This window comes from Bubalus bubalis, chromosome 23 (genome assembly GCF_019923935.1).
Source record: "Bubalus bubalis isolate 160015118507 breed Murrah chromosome 23, NDDB_SH_1, whole genome shotgun sequence".
Lineage (NCBI taxonomy): Eukaryota > Metazoa > Chordata > Mammalia > Artiodactyla > Bovidae > Bubalus > Bubalus bubalis.
Window position 1 is genome coordinate 24,700,384 of NC_059179.1, and position 20,415 is coordinate 24,720,798.

Consider the following 20,415-nt stretch of genomic DNA (forward strand, 5'->3'; position numbering starts at 1 on the left):
TGGAGTGGGTTGCCATTTCCTTCTCCAATGCATGAAATACACTAGAAACTTGCTAAGAGAGTAGATCTTAAATGTTCTTACCACAAACAAGGAAATGGTAATTATGTTACGTGATGGTGGTGTTAGCTAGTGCTATGGTGGTAATCATTTTGCAATATGTATATATGTATATACTGGTCATACAGTGGATTTATACAATATGTCAATTATACCTACTACAGCTGGGAATAAGGGGGTTTGAGGGAAGCCAGCTGTGAGACAGAGATAACTGTGCGGCAAGTTTATTACTTGGCATGCACAGTTGTGTTCAGCTCCTGTGAAAGGGAAGGGAAGGAAGCAGGATTGGGCAGGAAGAAGGTGGGCTATGAAATTGTCTCAACAATACTCTCAACTAAGCCTTTTGGAATCTCTGGAGCTGGAATGGCTCTTCAGAGTTGTCCTGCATTGGAGTGAGAGGGCCAGGTAAGTCTTGATGTACCCGGGCATCAACCAGTCAACGGTAAGGCTGTCGTAGGAAGATGTAACCTTGGGAGAGGAAACTCAGTGGCTGAGTCAAATCTGGTCTCCTATCATGCAAAGGAATAAGTCTCCCAGTTATTTTATTTTTGAAATTTATGGCATGCTAGATCTTAGTTTCCTGACCAGGGACCGATTGAACCCGGGCCCCCTGCTGTGGAAGTGTGGAGTCTTAACCACTGGACTGCCAGGGAAGGTCCAGTCTCTTCCTTCTAAAGAAGGAACTGAGTGGTATATTTAACAGCGCTACCGTTGAAAAGAGGAGGGCATGGCAACCCACTCCAGCATTCTTGCCTGGGGAATCCCATGGACAGAGGATCCTGGAGAGCTATAGTCCTTAGGGTTGCAAAGCATTGGATACAACTAAAGCACCTTAGCCCACATGCATGCTGTTGCAAAACCCATTTTTCTGCAGGCTCAATAACATTTTGAATTTGTCAGGAAAACGCCACATAGTTAACCCTTTTATAGACAGCTGATCCAGCTAAGAATGGCCCTGGCTTTTGGCTCTTATTCCTCAAACCTTGCCTTCTTATATTAAAATATCGACCAACACCATATAATTGCTGGTCTTCCTGAGCCCTTAATTTCTCATATTCAGCAAATTGTAAAAGATGAAATGTCTTCTATATTAGAAGCATCACTTTAAAAACAAAACAAAACAAAAAAACTCTGCTTCCACCCACTCATTGCAGTGGTCTTAAATCCCCAGAATATGCTACCTGCCCTTGGGAATTAAGGGAATACTGCAAGCAGCAGCAGCAATGGCACCCCACTCCAGCACTCTTGCCTGGAAAATCCCATGGACGGGGGAGCCTGGTGGGCTGCAGTCCATGGGGTCGCTAGCAGTCGGACACGACTGAGCGACTTCATTTTCACTTTTCACTTTCATGCATTGGAGAAGGAAATGGCAACCCACTCCAGTGTTCTTGCCTGGAGAATCCCAGGGACGGGGGAGCCTGGTGGGCTGCCGTCTGTGGGGTCACACAGAGTCGGACACAACTGAAGCGACTTAGCAGCAGTAGCAGCAGAAGTAGTACACGTAGAAGTAATACTTTGACTACACAGAAATCCTCATTCTTTAACACAAATACTGTTTTATTGAAGCTGAAGAAGCATATCACCTTCCAGTGTTTTTATATTAATAATCAAGCTAGCTTGTTTTGCCTGTTCAATAAAGGGGCGAGTAATTTGAAAGTAATTAAGTTGGCCTGGTTTACAGGAGTGTACCACCTTCTAAATGAGTTTATCTGGAGAATCTGGATGCAATCAAAACATAATGGAACACAACCTCCCTTTGGGAAAGTAAATCATGTGGCTTGAGAGGAAGACAAAGGAAAGCTCTCTTGAAGGGAGCTTGTGCTTCTGAGTTTGTGGGTTTAGCAAGATCGGTTCTGGGGTTGGATGGCAATAATACTGGCTTCAAAGCAATCTTTATCCTTTAGTAATTCCCTAATCCTTGTTGTTATGTGAACCAGCAAACATCTGAAAGGCAAAGCTGTAGAGTGGAATTAAGATGGTTTCCTGAGGCGGAGAGGTTCAGTGGGAGCAAAGAACTTGCAGGGTTCTGCTGGAAGCCTACATTTTGAGAAATTTAGTGAATGTCAATTAGAAACAAAACGTTCAATGAATCTCAGGATAATTATCGGTGCTGATCACAGGTATACAAACCACCAAAGTGGCTTCCACATTATAGAAAGAGTCACTAAAAGGGGGAGATCTCTCCCAGGGGTGACACGGAATTGAATGTGTTGGGAGCTTACTGGTTTGGAACTGGAGGCTGGAGGATTTACTTCCAACCATTTACAAAACGCTGAGAAAAACCATGTCTAAAACATTGGTCCACTTCAAAGAATGGAAGGTGTCATTGCCAATGGACATGATGGATGCATCAAAGCCCGCTCAGGTCGCCCCTGAATGCTACCATTTTTCTTTTCTATGAAAATAAATATTCAATGAACAAAGTTCTCAAAAGACCATTTCTTAATGTTTTGCTTAGGGACTCTGATGGTGAACTTAGTTGTATAGCCGTATATAAACCAGGGTTTATCATTACTATTACTAAGGAGAAACCCAGGAGTTGCCTTTAAATAAGATACAAGGTCATAATAATTGACTAAAATTACTGATTGATTGGATAACATCATTAAAATGTAATTTTCAGTTTCACTGAGGTGGAAAAAGCACAACAAATAGCACATATTTAAAGTGTACAGTCTGGTAAGTTTTGACATATAGATTCACCTATGAATCTGTCACCATAATCAAAATAATGAACACACTTATCACCCCCCAATCCTGCGCAAGCTTCCACGTGTCCCTGAGTAATTCCTCTCTCTCCTCATTTTCAACAGCCATTGGCATGATTTTTATCAGTATGGTTTAGTTTGCATCTTAGTTTCCATGTACTTTTTTTTTCTTCTCGGTCTGGCTTCTTTCACACTGTTCAGTTTTTGAGATTCGTTCGTGTCATTGTGTGCATCTCATAGTCATTCCTTTTTGTTGCTAATTAGTATTCCATTGTATGACATGATGGTTAATTTTAGTGTCAACTTGACTGGGCTAAGGGAAGTCCAGATAGCTGGTAAATCATCATTTCTGGGTATGTCTGTAGAGGTGTTTCAGAAGAGATTAGCATTTGAATTGGTAGACTGAGTAAAGAAGATCCATCCTCACCAATGCAGGTGGGTATCATCCATCTTTAGAGGGTCTGAAAAGTGAAAGTGAAAATCGCTCAGTTGTGTCCGACTCTTTGTGACCGCATGGACTATGCAGTCCATGGAATTCTCCAGGCCAGAATACTGGAGGGGGTAGCCTTTCCCTTCTCCAGGGGATTGTCCCAACCCAGGGATCGAACCCAGGTCTCTTGCGTTGTCTGGATAGAACTATAAGGCAGAGCAAGGGTGAACTTGCTCTCTGAGCAAGAACATACAACATGTTAAAATTATTTTGTTTTCTATTAAAAAAACTAATTAAAAAGTAATCATAGCTTTCAACTTTTTTAAAAGTTGTAATAGAAGTCAATAGGATTTACCCTTACAATTTGAGTGTTTGCATATTATATGTGAGGCTGTTAGAAAAGGGGATAATTTGGGGTGGGTTGGGAAGAACGGAAACTTCTGCTGCAGCAGGGAGTAGAGGACTGTAGAGAGTAGACTTCTCAGGTGGAGGGACAGGGCATTAAGTCCATAAGAAGAAGGGAGACAGGAGAAATGGAATATAGAATCATAGAACTCGAGGCACAAAATTATTTAGAGGTCACCCAGTCGAATGTCTCATATTTGAAAAAAATGTCTGAAATGCCATGGGATAGCACAGAGCCTAAGACAATAGAAAAGATGGAAAGGGAATATGGAATATTCTTGATGTTTAAATGATGACACCTGAGGTCTATGTTAGAGGCCAGTGATACCATTATTTTCTAAATTATCTTTGTTAAAACCAGAAATGCCTTTGGGCTGATAGACTCATAGGCACTCAGCCTGGTTAAAAAAATGTGTGCTGGATTTCAGCCTTCTCCTACCCCTTAGGCAGTGTGCTTTCGTGAGGTATGCAAAAGCCACACAAGTGTCCTTCCCCAAGCCAAAGAGAAATCTGGGAACCAGCATTTCTAACTTCTTTGGTTTGAGAGGGAGCTGATTAGAGTCAGTGCAGTTTGAACATGAAGGTTCAAACAAAAAATAACTTTTCCAGCAATCAGGCATAGATCGGGGTGGCTAAAACTTGACAGTAAGGCCAGTGGATTGAATTCAAGGCACTGAGGATCTAGGGTAATAGTGGATTAAAGGCAGACTGGAGAACTCTATTTGCAGAGGTCAGGTTCCAGCAGAGCATCTGAAAGGCTAAAGAAGGATGATCACAAGGGTACCTGAGAAACTGGTTAGTATACTATTCTGAATGTAGCTGTTCAGTCATTCAGTTGTGTCCGAATATTTGCGACCCCACGGACAGCAGCACGCTAGGCTTCCCTGTCCTTCACCATCTCCCAGAGCTTGCTCACACTCAGTTCCATTGAATCAGTGATGCCATCCAACCATCTCATCCTCTGTCATCCCCTTCTCCTCTGCATCAGGGGTCTTTCCCAGCATCAGGGTCTTTTCCAATAAATTGGCTCTTCACATTAGGTGGCCAAAGTATCGGAGTTTCAGCTTCAGCATCAGTCCTTCCAATAAATATTCAGGACTGATTTCCTTTAGGATTGATTAACCAATCAATCCTTGTAAGGAGATCAAGGAGATCTCTTGATCTCCTTGCAGTCCAAGGGACTCTCAAGAGTCTTCTCCAACACCATCAATCATCATCTCCAAAAGCATCAATTCTTGGGCACTCAGCTTTCTTTATGGTCCAACTCTCACAACCATACATGACTACTGGAAAAAACAATAGCTTTGAATATACAGATCTCTGTCAGCAAAGTTCTGTCTCTGCTTTTTAATACGCTGTCTAGGTTTGTCATAACTTTTCTTCCAAGGAGTAAATGTCTTTTAATTTCATGGCTGCAGTTATCATCCACAGTGATTTCGGAGCCCCCAAAATAGTCTGTCACTGTTTTCATTGTTTCCCCAACTATTTGCCATGAAGTGATGGGACTGGATGCCATGATCTTAGTTTTTTGAATGTTGAGTTTTAAGCCAACTGACACTTTTAAGCCAACTCCCCTCTTTCGTCCTCAGCAAGAGGTTCTTTAGTTCCTCTTAGCTTTCTGCCATAAGGGTGGTGTCATCTGCATATCTGAGGTTATCGGTATTTCTCCTGGAATCTTGATTCCATCTTGTGCTTCTTCCAGCCCAGCATTTTGCATGATGTACTCTGCATATAAGTTAAATAAGCAAGGTGACAATGTACAGCCTTGATGTATTCCTTTCCCAATTTTGAACCAGTCCTTTGTTCCATGTGTGGTTCTAACTGTTGTTTCTTGACCTGCATACAGGTTTCTCAGGAGGTAGGTAAGGTGATGTGGTATTCCTATGTCCTTAAGAATTTTCAGTTTGTTGTGATCCTCATAATAAGCAGAAGTAGATGTTTTTCTGAAATTCCCTTGCTTTTTCTATGATCCAATGGATGTTGGCAATTTGATCTCTGGTTCCTCTGCCTTTTCTAAATCCAGCTTGAACATCTAGAAATTCTCAGTTCATGTACTGTTAAAGACTAGCTTCGAGGATTTTGAGCATGACCTTGGCTAGCATGTGAAATGAATGCAATTGTGTGGTAGTTTGAACATTCTTTGTCATTGGGATTGAAACGAAAACTGACCTTTGCAGTCCTGTGGCCACTGCTGAATTTTCCAAATTTGCTGGCATATTGAGTGCAGCACTTTTAACAGCATCATCTTTTAGGATTTGAAATAGCTCAGCTGGAATTCCATCACCTCCATTAGCTTTGTTTACAGTGATGCTTCCTAAGCCCCACCTGACTTTGCACTCCAGGATGTCTGGCTCTAGGGGAGTGATCACACTATTGTGGTTATCCAGGTCATGAAGATCTTTTTTGTATAGTTCTTCTGTGCATTCTTGCCACCTCTTCTTAATATCTTCTGCTTCTGTTAGGTCTATAATGTTTCTGTCCTTTATTGGGCCCATCTTTGCATGAAATGTTCCCTTGGAATCTCTAATTTTCTTGAAGAGATCTCTAGTCTTTCCCATCCTATTGTTTTCCTCCATTTATTTGCATAGATCACTGAGGAAGGCGTTCTTATCTCTCCTTGCTATTCTTTGGAACTCTGCATTCAGTTGGGTATATCTTTCCTTTTCTCCTTTGCCTTTCGCTTCTCTTCCTTTCTCAGCTATTTGCAAGGCCTTCTCAGACAACTATTTTGCCTTTTTGCATTTCTTTTTCTTGGGGATGGTTTTGATCACTGCCTCCTGTACAATGTTATGAACTTCTGTCCATAGTTCTTCAGGCTCTCTGTCTATCAGATCTAATCCCTTGTATCTATTTGTCACTTTCACTGTGTAATTGTAAGGGATTTGATTTAGGTCATACTTGAATGGCCTAGTGGTTTTCCCCACTTTCTTCAGTTTAATTCTGATCTGGAGTTCATAATCTGAGCCACAGTCAGCTCCCAGTTTTGTTTTTGGTGACTGTATAGATCTTCTCGATCTTTGGCTATGGTACTCTTTTTATAGGGTTGTAGTACTCTTTTTATAGGGTTGTAGTACTCTTATTTTTAAAGTAAAATTCTGAATTATTTAACGTTGATTCAGTTATAGATTGCTGCTTAAGAAACTTTTCTGAAACGTAGTCACTTAAATTAAAAGAGTTGTTTATTTAGCTCATGAATGTGCAATTTGGGCAGGGCTCAGTGGGGAAGGCTTGGTTCTTCTCCATTGGATGTCAGCTGGGGTAGTTTGAATAACGTCAGGAGGATCTACTTTAAGATGGTTCACTAGCATGGCTGGCACATTGATGCTGGCTGTCAGGTGGAGCTCAACAAGGACTGACAGCCTGGGGCCTCTCTTTCCTTCCATATAGTTCCCTCCACTTGGGCCTCTCCATGGGTTGTTTTGGGCTTCCTCAGAGTATGGTGGCTGGGTTCCAAGAGTGAGTGTTCCAAATGGCAGGAAGAAGAAATTGCCAATTTCTTGAAGTCTGGGTCTGGAAATTTGCATAGTGTCACTTCTGCTGTATTAGTTAAGCAGTCACAGATCTAAGATTCAAGGGGATGAAATGTTGATCCTTCACCTCTTGGTGGGAGGAGTTTCAAAAAACGTAGTGGGTGTACGTTAAAACTATACAGGTAGAAAAATGCACCAACCATAAGGGCAGAGTTAAGAGAATTTTTTTGAGTTAAGAGAAATTTTGCATAATAAGTGTATCCGTGTAATCAGCAACCAGAAGTCACCCTCTACTCACCCCCTTACACTGTCCTCTTCCACTCACTACTCTCTCAAAGGCAATCAACATCCAGGACTCTAATATTAAAGATTAGTTCAGTGTTTCTCAACCTCGGCTGGATAATTCCCTGTTAGGGGTGAGATGGGGAACTGTCCAGTTCATTGCAGAACGTTTAGCAACATCTTTGGCCTCTACCTACTAGATGCTAGGAACACCCCATCCCCTTATTGTGACAACTAAAATGTCTGTAAAAATTGCCAAATATCTGGGTGGGGGGCAAGTGAGATCACCCCTAGACCCTAGTTAAGAATCACTGGGTTAGAAGATATTATCTCTTCTTTATTATTTGTCTAAATCCCACTTAATCATCGAGAACATAAGTTCTAAGAGGCTTCATGTTTTTATTTTTTTATTATTATTATTAACTCTGTTTTGATTTCAACTGATTCCTCAGTCCCTAGGATACTGCTTGGAGTATAACAGAAAATTGAGACTATGTATTGGATGAAGGAATGAATGAAAGATAGCAATTCTGAATAGGAATTTAAAGACTCAACTCTACATGTGTTTATGCAGCTAAACCTTCAGTCACACATAATTTGTTCATTTTCATTAGAGATGCCATTTTGTGAAGTTCCCATGGATAAAAAGTCGAGAATATATATGCTTGTAATAAAAATCTATATTGGTTAATTTCTTCCTGCAGCAACAAAAAATATGGGTCACAGGAATAGACAAAAATTATAATCACCCAGACAAACAGGCAGCATCTCATGATAGTGTTAATGATTTACTGTAATAGGCCACAAAATGTGGTTTGTAATTGCTGTGTTGGCTTTGTGAAACAGGAATTTGCAATAACAAAGTTTTCATTAAAACCTTGGGTGAGGCACTAGGTTCTAAAAGATTAGAAGAGGAAGAGGAAGAAATACGAGATGGTAACAAGGGGTTGGTAAGTTATTTCTTTACAGGAAAAACCTAAAAATTTCTTTTGGAAGACAGCCACTGACATTATTCTGAAAACATACCTTCTTCCCTCCAGCGTGTGACAGTGTGACGTCTTACTAGGTAAATTTCTTAAAGGTTATCCCAAGAAGAGTTTTCAGAGAGATTCTCAATGACTTTTGGCAGACATGCCCTTCTTTTTAAAATTCCTAACTGCATTTATTTACCCTTCAGTCAAAACTGTGTCAGAAAAATGGACACAATCACTAGTATACAAGGCAACTGAAGTTAGGGGTTTCATGAAAACAGAAGTTTGTAGTTGAGAAGGCTCTTAAAGATCATATGATCATTCTGAAGAGGCAAACTATAATACTGCACAATTTTGAATACCTTGGGTGTTATCCTGCTTTCTGGGTCATTCTGAATTACTTTATGTCCTTGAAGCCACCTCTGTTAAAAGTGAAACTTGTGTAATCCTCAGGGTGTAGGGTAGTGACTTGCCCAAAGAACTGGTTAATCACAGGAGAAGTATTATTTTAAATATATTTTACTTTTATTTATTTATTATTTATTTGGCTACACCGGGTCTTAGCTGGGACATGCAAAATCTTTAGTTGTGGCATGCGGGGTCTCGTTCCTTGACCAGAGATTGAACCGCCACTGAAACACCAGGGAAATTCCAGGACGAGTAATTTTGAGCCAGTCCTCAAAAGAATCCCACCCAACATATATCTTATGTAGCAAAGATAGAAGAAATGTAATACATAAAAGCATAAAGCAATAGATGAGCACAAATACTTCTATCATCAACCTTACAGGTTTGACTGACTTCACAGGCTTTGTTGCCTGAATAATGTGGCTAGTTAACGTCTGAATGAAATAAATTTGATATGGATCATTCAAATCCTTAAAGTTCAAAAGATGTTACGCTGTCTAGATTTTTACATTGGAATTTGAATACCACTTGTAAAAGAAGTATGTCTGTATAGTGTTTTTTTTTTTTTTAATTTCCTAAAGATCTGAATATGTTAAGACTTGTTACGCTGTGAAATGCTTATGAGTCATTTCAGCAGAAGTGGCTAGGGATGAGGAAAGGGTGGGAGTGTAAGTGTGACAGATCTGTATGACGCAGAAAGGGAGATGAAGGAGAAGGGAGGATATTTTTTGATTCCCTTTTTGAATAAAAAATAGCTTAAATCAGGTAATTTGTTTACTTTTAAAACAGGAAAAAATGACCAAAAATCTGGTTTGGATTTTCGTGAATGACACACAAACTCTATTTCAGGAGAATAATTGTCATAACTGCAGTTTGCTTTCTTAAAATATCTGAAAAAATTCCTTCCTAAACTGTAACTCCACAAGGATAGAAAAACATATTTATACCACAGAGTACTTGTACACAAAAGGTATTTGCTCCTTCCATGTAACTTCTACAGCAATATTTAAAGAACTTGGCAAATTTACTGCTTAAATTAGAAAAAAGGAAGGGAAAAGGAATTGACATGTAGTTTGCTTTCACTAGGTATAAAGTTTATTTTCATTCATTATCCGAAAAAAATATATAGAATATGACAGACACATTGGGCTAGATGCAGGGGGTGTAAGGATGAGCAAGACACAGTCCCTGCCCTCCAAGTGTTTTCAGTCTAGAGGGAGAAACATACACATACCTTTAGAGATACATGCTCACACACACAAACACATGTATCCCTATACACAACATATACACATTCATACACAAACATACCCAGCACCCCTCCACTTTCACACACTCATACACATTTATATGTAAAAATATTTATACACACACACACACACAAAGTTTGGGAGCTCACAAAGTGGAGACCATGAGTAGAGGACGCTTTCAAGTTACAAAGGGAAGGAGAAAGAAATAGCAGAGACAACAATCCTGTGAGACAGCTGTTACAGAAGCTCAGTAAGGATGAGGACAGAGTCACAGTGGAGTTGTTAAACGCTAAGGAATTGGTTTACTGAGATCTGCATTCAAGTTCGAGTCTTCCATTACTACCTTTGAGGCCATGACCATGCTATTTATATTTAACGCTGTCTCAGTTTTCTTCACTTTTACATGGGAGCTATCACAGAACCTACCTCACAGGGTTGATATGAGATTTAAATGAGATGATGCACGGAAACCACACAGAGCAGTGCCCAGCATGTAGTAAGCACTCCATATATATTGAGTTTCTAATTTTCAGTGGTATCCCTGCTGTTATCAGTGAAGATTAGTGATCTGGTAAATTGTGAAAATAGTTCTCCTCTTACCAATCTGTTAGTGAGTGTTAGAGACAAAACACTGGGTATTAAATGAATATTATATATATGTATATATATATTTTTTCCACGTGGTCACTGTTTAAGCTTAATTTTTAAAGGATTAAAAATTCAAGGGAGCCAAATTATTTTTTACAGATAACACAAACATCGGGAATCCTAGTCATTACTGGGAAAATTGGAATCTGTCTAAATATCGTCTCACTTGGCATTATTAAATAATTTCTGTGGGTGTAGCTCCATGGAAAAGCTATAAAAGCTATTATTAACTCTCCATGATCATTTCACCAAAGTATATTAGTGAGGTTCTTGATCATCTCATTTATACAATAATGACAATGTCATTTGATATTATTCATTGATATGATGAAGCAATTTATAAAATATGAGGTAAAAGTGGCCATTATACACCTGAAAAGGTTACATCACCAATAATCAGAGAAATGTCAATAAGAGATAATTTTAGACTATCTTGGCAAAGATTAAAAAGACGGATTGGTGCTATTGAGAGTCTGGTAAAACTGACATTCTCATACATAGATTGTTAGTAGGAACAGAGAGCAGCACTCTACAATCTTTCTGGAGGCCAATTTGGCAACAGGTAAAAGCACTTTAAATTATGTTCTTTGAGTCATCAGTTCCACTTCTTGAACTTTATTTTAAAGAAATATAATCAGACAAATACACAAAGATGCTTGTATATGCATGCTCACTGCAGCGTTGTTTGTAATGACAAAAAACTGGAAACCACCTAAATGCCTGCCAGTGGAGAAATGCTTCAATAAATGATGGTAGAGCTATATATACTGGGATTCTATGTCCCTATTAAAAAGGATTAGATATATCTATTTGTGCTGGCATAGAAAAATGTCCATGATCCATATCAGATGTCATTTTATATTAAAAATCATATGCACAGAAAATAATTTGGTCATATTTTTTTGGTCATACATCTATAACTTTTTAAAAGTAGTTTAGTTTTGGTATAATTCCTTTCTCCGGGGGATCCTCCCAACCCAGGGATCAAACTTAGTTCTCCTGGATTGTAGGCAGATTCTTTACCATCTGAACCACCAGGGAAGCCCCAAATTCACCCACTGTAAGTCTACAATCCAATGATTCTTGGTAAATGCCTATAGTTTTGCAATCATTACCACAATCCAGTTTTAGAACCTTTTTATTACCACTCAAAGTTCCCTCCTGCTCATAAGGTTTTAACTCTTAACATGGTTAGGTTGGGGGTGAAGTTGGGTAGGGTGAAGGCAAGAGGGGAGAATTATAGACAGCTTCCTAGTTTATCATTTCTGCATCATTTGAATTATTTTACAACAAGAATATGCTATCTTTTAATTGAGAAAATGGTAAAGGTTTTTCTATTTTGAAAAGAACAAAAAAAGGAAAGACATATCCTTGGACCCAAATCTACTTCTTATAATTTATCCTAAGGAAATAATCAAATATGTGGAAAAGGATCTGTGAACAAAGATATTTATCAATGTTTTATCTGAAACAGAGAAAAGTTGTTATGTAATCTATTATATATCTCATGATGGAATAAAACACTAATCACTGAAATATGAAAAGCACAAGTTTCAAATCTTTATAGGCAGTATAATTTTATCCATGTAAAAAAAATTAATGTACAGCCAGAAGGTTCTGTTTGGAAATATGATGAAGTCTTGCCAATGGTTATCTCTAAATGGTAGAACTATAACACTTTTAATTTTTTTGTGTATTTCTTCATTTTCCACAATGAGCACATATTATCTTTTCATGTAAGCCACCTACATAAATGATAGCAATTGAAAATAGATTAATTATGGCATTGTTTTCACAGGTGTTTATGCTTGTCAAAACACAAAAGTATATAGTTTAATTTTATTTATTCCTTATAACGACTTATGCTTTAGTTTTAATTTTTATTAAAATATAGTTGATTTACAATGCTATTTTCAGGTGTACAGTGAAGTGATTCAGGTATATGTATATATATTATATATACATGTTCGTTTTTATTCTTTTCCATTATAGGTTATAAGACTATCAAAAAATATAGAGTCTTGAGAAACAAAATCACCATATTCCTCTTACTAGAAGCCGGGTTTTGTTATGTCACTTTGGGATTGGAGGGCAAAATGATTTGGTAGGGTTGCTGCTGCTGCTGCTGCTAAGTCGCTTCAGTCGTGTCCGACTCCGTGCGACCCCATAGACGGCAGCCCACCAGGCTTCCCTGTCCCTGGGATTCTCCAGGCAAGAACACTGGAGTGGGTTTCCATTTCCTTCTCCAGTGCATGAAAGTGAAAAGTGAAAGTGAAGTGGCTCAGTCGTGTCCGACTCTTCGCTACCCCATGGACTGCAGCCTAACAGGCTCCTCCGTCCATGGGATTTTCCGGGCAAAAGTACTGGAGTGGGGTGCCATTGCCTTCTCCGTTGGTAGGGTTACATAGCAATATGTCTTCTGCTCCAGATAACATTCATTCATTCATTCACGAGACCGGCTTACCTATCATATGCCAGGAATGTTGGTATAGTACCTGGATATCATGATGACTAATCAGCGACTGCCTTGGAAGTGCTCTCTTCTGAGGACGGAAAGGCACCATCTGACAGATCCTAGCCAGCGCCCACAGTAGGTAGTCTTCCACTAGTGCTGTACAAGGGGGCAGGTGACAGGTCAGGTAGTGGAGGCCTTAGTTGGCGGTTCAGATGGAGTCATGAAGGGTGATACCAGGATGATGGCTATGGAAGTGGCCAGAAGACTGATTAGCCTCAAAAGAATGCCCTAGTCATCACTTAAGAAGTGGGCTTAACTTTTATATATTTATGTCTATTTTACGTGCACATTTTTAACAACAGCCGGAACTGAAATTGAGCATTTACCAGCGCAGGCACAGTGCATAGGGATTTTTTCCATTGCCTTTACCCCTCGCCACAATCCCCAGATCTGGACTTTAAGGACCTTGACTTCATCATGAAGAAACTGAGGCTCGGAGAGGTTACCCGCCCAACGTCAGAGAGCTGATAAATTCTGGATCCTAAACAAACAGCCATAGCATATTCTTCCCTCCCACTCTATTCTGGGGCTCGTTTGAGAGCGAAAAAGTCCAGATCGGGGCAGCTCATCTTTCACTCTACACATTTTCCCAGATCCAGAATGGAGGCAACATCCGCTAGCATAACCAAGAGGGTCGTGCGCAAAGGGCAACTCCGTCAAAGTCGTGGACTGACAAGGATTTGGGGCTTGGAGGGCAAACCCCGGGGAACCATCAGCCCGCTGCCCGCTCTACGATCCACCTCGCACCCGGCGTAGGGCGCCAGCAAGCCTCTTTGGGCAGCCAACTTGCGGGACTCAACGCGCGTGCGCGGGACCAGAGTTGCCACCTCCGCGCGAGAGCGCGGAGAGCCGAGCGCGCGGCCGGGGGAGCTGGCGGGCGCGCTGCGGCGTCGGCGTCGGCGCGCGCTCCAGGCAGAGGCTGCGTGGGCTCGGGGGGGAGCGAGGCGGCGGCGGCTGCGCCCCAGAGCCCAGGGGACGCGCGGGCCTCGAGCCGCGGGAGCTGACTGCTGCAGAGGAGACCCGGGGTTTCCGGCCCGGGGTAGGAGAGCTCGGCCAGCCGACTGCTCGCCTCAGAGCCGCCAGCTGCGTCCCTAGCCCGGAGTAGCCGCCGCCCCTGGAGACTCGCTTTGACAAGGGCCTAACCGCCTCGGCCGCTGGCGTCCGGACCGCTCGGACCCGTCGGGCCGGGCCGGGTGGGGACGAGCGTCCGGGCAGGTGCCGCCCCACAAGGGCTGGCCGGGGGCCAGGCGTTTAGCCGTGCAGCTCGCGGGCCGGGCTCGGCGGAGGGGCCGCCCGCGCAGCGCCCCCACCCCGTGGGCCGGAGGGGGAGTCGCGCCCCGCCTTCCCCCGGGACCGCCTGGCCGGAGCGGCGGGAGCCCGAACTGCCCGCGCCCGCCGCCGCCGCCCGCCGGGCTCGCGCGGGAGACGAGGGAGGAGAAACTTTGCCTCTTATTGTTTTTGATCCTTAAGTGTGAGGAACTCTGTTGGGGAGGAAAAATGTCCTTCTTCAATTTCCGTAAGATCTTCAAGTTGGGGAGCGATAAGAAGAAGAAGCAGTACGAACATGTGAAGAGGGACCTGAACCCGGAGGAGTTTTGGGAAATTATAGGAGAATTGGGCGACGGAGCCTTTGGCAAAGTGTACAAGGTAAGAGGGAGAAAAGGGAAGTTACACTTGAGAGATCAAACAGCCAGCGGCCGGGAGTGGCACGAGGATTTCTCGCTCTCGCGTCCCGTTCCTGTCTTTGGGACCTTCTTTTGACTTCGTAAACGTACGTTGAAACTTTATTTAGGTTACCATCCGAGGAGTAGCTTAGACGTAGGGTTTAAGGTTGAACAAAATAGGGCCTGGATGTAGTTTAAAGAATGGTTGCCAAAGAAATGGAAAGGGATACAGTCTACTCTGTTAAAGGTTAAAGGAAATGAGGGTGTTCTTTGATTAAAAGGAGGGGTCTGTCTGGTTTGGCCCTCAAATGTTTTCATATCAGAAACTCATTATACTTTAAAGTGGATTTCTATTTTTCTGTGAAGCTGTTTGCATTCATTTAAAGTGGATTTATATTTTTCTGTGAAGCTGTTTGTATTCATATATATGCTTATACTAAAATAGTTCCCTTTGGGGGTCCAGGGTATGTATTTGGTTGTATCTATAGCTTATACATAACCAGTCTCTTGGGATGGGAGCAAAGCGATTGCTACTTGCAGACAATTCTTGAGTTGGTTGCTTGACAGCATACTGTAAAATGGAATGTAATTTCTGATAGAAAATTTCCAGAAGGAAACCTGCATCTGATACTAGTTTCTAAATATAATAAGCATTGACTAGAAATCCATTCCAGGGCTTAAGAAATTAAAAAAACACGCCCCCCCACATATATATACACAAATATTTTTTATACCCAGATATTCATCTCAGTAGAAGGAAGTTTGCTGTTTTAGTCTGAGGGCATTTGTGTTAAATGTTTACTATCCTGTAAGGAGTATAGGAATGATGTCATTGGAATATTTTCATCTGAAGGGTGAGAGGTTTTTATGAGACAGTTTTTAAGGGGAAGGACCCACAGGGTTGCCTAGATGTGAAGTATAAATAACTTATGTTTAACTTACACGTAATTTGGCCCCCACAAAGTCCTGGGAGACATGCAGGTCACTAGTATCTCCATTTCATAGATGAGGATGCTGAGACACAGAGATTGTTCATATTCACACCAGTCACAGCCTAGATTTGAACTCAGCTCTTCTGACCCTGTGTTTATGATTACTGCTTTTTTTTTTTTTAACTTAAACCTCTGGTGGTAGAAGTGATACCATTTTCCCTTCTTTCTAAGCACCATCCCACCCTGCCTTTACACTGGCTCGGACACATCTCAAAGCCCCGCCTTCTGAGTCTGAAATGTCTCCTCTCTTCTGTGTGCTTTCAAAACACGTTGTTCACGTTGCTACTGTGGCACTATTAACACACATGTTAATGTGTTTATGCTATTATGATAAGACCAGGGGCCAAATTATGATATACATTTGGGTTAATTCTATTGCCTTAGCGCATAGTGCATTTCTCTTTATATTTGTTGAAATGAAAGAATGTGTGTTACCTGCTTGTGAGTGCTGTTGATGCTCTTGTGTGCTGTGAAAGTTGGCAGAGTAAACTTCAGTACCTAATGTGGAGGTTGTGGATTTCAACAAGAGCTTACAGTATAGAAGTTTGGTGCTGCTGCTGCTGCTAAGTCGCTTCAGTCGTGTCCGACTCCGTGCGACCCCATAGACGGCAGCCCACCAGGCTCCCCTGTCCCTGGAATTCTCCAGGCAAGAACACTGGAGTGGGTTGCCATTTCCTTAGAAGTGTGGTAGACAGGGCTTTTAGTGCAGTGGGAAGTTGCTTCTGGGAGTTAAGAATTGTGTTTTATTGCTGATTGTTGCAAACGAGCTTTGAGGTCTTGGACAGGACACTTAATGTCTCTGGACCTCCTCTTTCTTAGCTGGAAAATCATAGATTTCCCTAAATGTTTAGATTCCTTTACCCATTAATGTTGTGTGAGTATGCAGTTATCTAGGAAAGGCAGTAATAAATCCTCGAGGTATCTGGGATCTGGTAGTTAGAAGGCAGTAGGTGATTATGGGCAGTTTTCATGGTATAAATGTTTTATTGAATAGAAACAGTGTAGTATTAAGATACTGGCTCTGGAGTTGGACTGTATCTTGGCTCCCTCAATAGCAACCTCTGACGTTGGGTAAGTTACTTAATCATTCCATGTCTCGTTTTTCTCATCAGTAAAACTTACTCCTCAGTATGTGAGAATTAAAGGAAATAATAAATGTAAGACACGAAAAAGGGCTCAGGAAATGGCAGAAAATTACTGTCGTTATATTTAGAGCTTGAAAACGAAATATGGGATGGGACAGGAAGAGGGACCTAGGAAGATAGTAAAACCATTTTCTGGCACAGGCAGATTGTGTTGACATGCTAATACTCTGTGATTTAATTCTTTCATGACATTGCAAAGTGAATATGTCTTCCTATAGTGAGATACCTATTGAAAATTTTCTGAAAAATAAGAGCCTTACTCCATGTAGTTTAACACTGTAAGACTGTGTCAAGGATAATTTTTGTGGGCTTGGTATATATTTTAGTGTGATATTTGAAGAATGGGAGTTCTTTGCATCTTCTGTTTTTGTCTCACTATTTTATGCTTCCAAGGAGTAAGCTGGGAGCTTTTTAAAACAGAAAATTTAAAATGTAAACTTATCTCACTTGTTACGTCTTTTTCATAACCTCTTTTCCTGTCCAAGATTCCCTAGAAAATTTAAAAATTTATAAACTTCCTTCCGTGTAGGAGAAAAAGCAATCAAACCTTACAATGATATGTATAGTGTGCAACAGAAAGCTGTTTCTGAAGTTGATTCCGACTATCATATGCTTATAACTGTTTGCAAAGATTAATTTCTAAATAGGCAATTGTCTTGTGTATTTAGTTTGTTTGAAACATTTTTTCATCATATAGTTGTATTCTTTCCACTTAGTCCTGCACTACATAGCTCTGTAACAGTTCCTTTCTTGCTTGAAAGATCTTCCTGATTTTAAATTTATTTTCTCTTTTTTTAATAGTATTATTTGATATATAAATGAAGATATGTAATATCCCTCACTTTTTTTTACATTTGGAATTCTGTTGCTTTTAACAGAAAAAAAAGAAGGAATGCCATAAAATGATCTGTTGAATTGAAGCTGGGTTACTGACTTGCGCTGGATGAAAAGTGATTCATTTTATGACCCAGATGGGCATGTGCCTTTTTTAAAAATAGTGAAACATATAATCATTATATTGAAAAGTACAACACATAGATGTACATTTAGCAAACAGTAATAAAGTGAACTCAATATTAACAATCGTCAGAGTAAAGGAATTCTGCCAGTATTCTAGAATCCTTTTCACCTCCTTTTTGAATTGATTCTGCTCTCCCACTAAAGGAAACCACTATCCTGTCTGTAAGTTATTCATTTCTTTGCTTTCCTTATACTTTACTACCTAGCAGTGTATAACTAAGCATCATAACTTTTGTGTGTACTGAGTGTATTTGGTGTCTTACCTCTTTCAGAATAGCTTTAGGTTTGTGAGATTTGTCTTTCTTATCACTAGAGCTATAGTTAATTTTAATTGTTGCATAGAATTCCAATATATGATTATATCACCAGTTATTTACCATTGTCCTGTTGGCTATATCAGTTGTTTTCAGTTTTTGGCTTTTATACTGGTGCATGTATGCATGAATTTCACCAAGACTAACTTAGAAGTAGAATTGCTAGGTTATAGGGTAGTGTATCTTTAATTTTACTAGACTATACCAGTTTACACTCCCACCAGCATCCTATGAGAATTTTCCTTGCTCTGCATTCTCTCCACCATTTGATATTGTTGGAATTTTTAAGTTTTGACAATCTGATGTTTAATTTTTCACTGTGGTTTTAATTCATCTTTTCTCTGACTACTAATAAGTGTTTCTTTGCATAGGATTGTTAGTAACTTGGATTTCTTCTTTTGTGTTCAGTGTCCTGTTCATGTTTCTCTTGGATGTCTTTTTCTTGTTTGTTTGTTGTGTGTTCTGGATTTTAACCATTTGCTGATTATGGCTATTGCAGATACATTCTTCTTCTGTGCCCATCTTTTCATTTTCTTTATGGTGTCTTTTTATGAACAAGAAATTCTTGATTTTAACATACTTCATTTTGTCTGTTTTTTTCTTTTTCAGTTAATGCTTTCTGTGTTGTATTTGAGAAATTCTTTCCTGGGGCGCCCTTGCAGTTGTTGGATGGGATGCTGCCTGATTCATAAATCACCTAATAAAGCCAATTCGATTTTTGAATTAAAAAAAAAGGCGAGAAAAGTTTTCCTAACCTTAGATCATGGAGATAAACCGATATCTTATCTTCTAAGAGCTTTTATGATTTAGCCTTTAACATTTATGTCTACAACCTACTTAGTGAAGATTTTTGCAAATAGTATGAGGCAGGGGGTCCAATTTCCTTGTTTTCTACAGTGGGCACGCAATTGTCCCATGGCTCGTCATTGGGGGAGACTGTTCCTCACCGCTCTGCAGCATGTGTCTGTTTCTGGGGTCTAGTCTCTTCATTGATCTTTTTGTCTGTTTCTTTATCAGTTTTCCCCTGTCTTAATTAGGGAAGCATCAAAACAAATCTCTGCTAGAGAAAGACTTCCTTTTCCTCTTCTTCAGCAATGTCTAGTATATTCTTGGCCGTTAGGGCTTTCATGTACATTTTAGAATTAGCCTAACTGAGTTACACAAAGGGCTTCCCATGTGGCTCAGTGGTAAAGAATCCTCCTGCCAATGGCACCCCACTCCATTACTTTTGCCTGGAGAATCCCATGGACTGAGGAGCCTGGTAGGCTGCAGTCCATGGGGTCGCTAGAGTTGGACACGACTGAGCGACTTCACTTTCACTTTTCACTTTCATGCGTTGGAGAAGGAAATGGCAACCCACTCCAGTGTTCTTGCCTGGAGAATCCCAGGGACGGGGGAGCCTGGTGGGCTGCCGTCTATGGGGTCGCATAGAGTCGGACACGACTGAAGCGACTTAGCAGCAGCAGCAGCAGCCAATGCCGGAGACACAGGAGATGTGAGTTTGATCGCTGGGTCAGGAAGATCCCCTGGAGAAGGAAATGGCAACCTACTCTAGTATTCTTGCCTGGGAAATCCTGTGGACAGAGGAGCCTGATGAGCTACAGTCCGTGGGGTTGCAAAGAGTCAGACACGACTAAGTGACAGAGCCTGCACACACGCATGCATGAGTTACACAGAAAACCTGTTGTGCTTTTTTGAAGGAGTTTTATTGAATTTATAGATTAACTTTGTAAAAAATACCATCTCCATAATACTTGGTCTTTCCATCTATGCATCTGTTTTATTTCTAGATCTTTTAAAAAAATATCTGTCAATAATGAATCATAATTTTCGTCTCTAGAATCTTAGGAGCTCAGACTACTTTGGCAGTGCTTTAAATGCTTTGTTTTTGCTATTGGAATTTCCTCCTTGTTTTGGTTATGTACATCCTTCAGTAGTCTTCTGAGAAAGGATACATGGAAGGTTTATTTTTTTTTTAAACTAGGCCTGTCTGAATATGTCTTTATTGTAATGTCACACTTGATGTATAGTTTGGTTGTAGAATTCTAGTTCAAAAGTACATTATTCTTAGGATTTAAAGACTTTTCCATTCATTGCCTTTTGGCTTCAAGTGTTGCTATTGAAAATCCGTTGCCA

At 40.6% G+C, this 20,415-nt stretch overlaps 1 protein-coding gene across 2 annotated transcripts in view; it reads left to right on the forward strand.

Moving 5' to 3' along the window:
• The first annotated feature begins 14,085 nt into the window (after positions 1-14,085).
• The window catches only part of SLK (STE20 like kinase), a 61,733-nt gene continuing 55,403 nt past the window's right edge, over positions 14,086-20,415 (forward strand). For both annotated transcript variants that reach the window (XM_006067730.4, XM_006067731.4), the window contains exon 1: positions 14,086-14,791. In XM_006067730.4, coding sequence (XP_006067792.2) covers positions 14,642-14,791 — 150 coding nt within the window. In that variant the 5' untranslated portion in view covers positions 14,086-14,641. The remainder of the gene's footprint in view (positions 14,792-20,415) is intronic.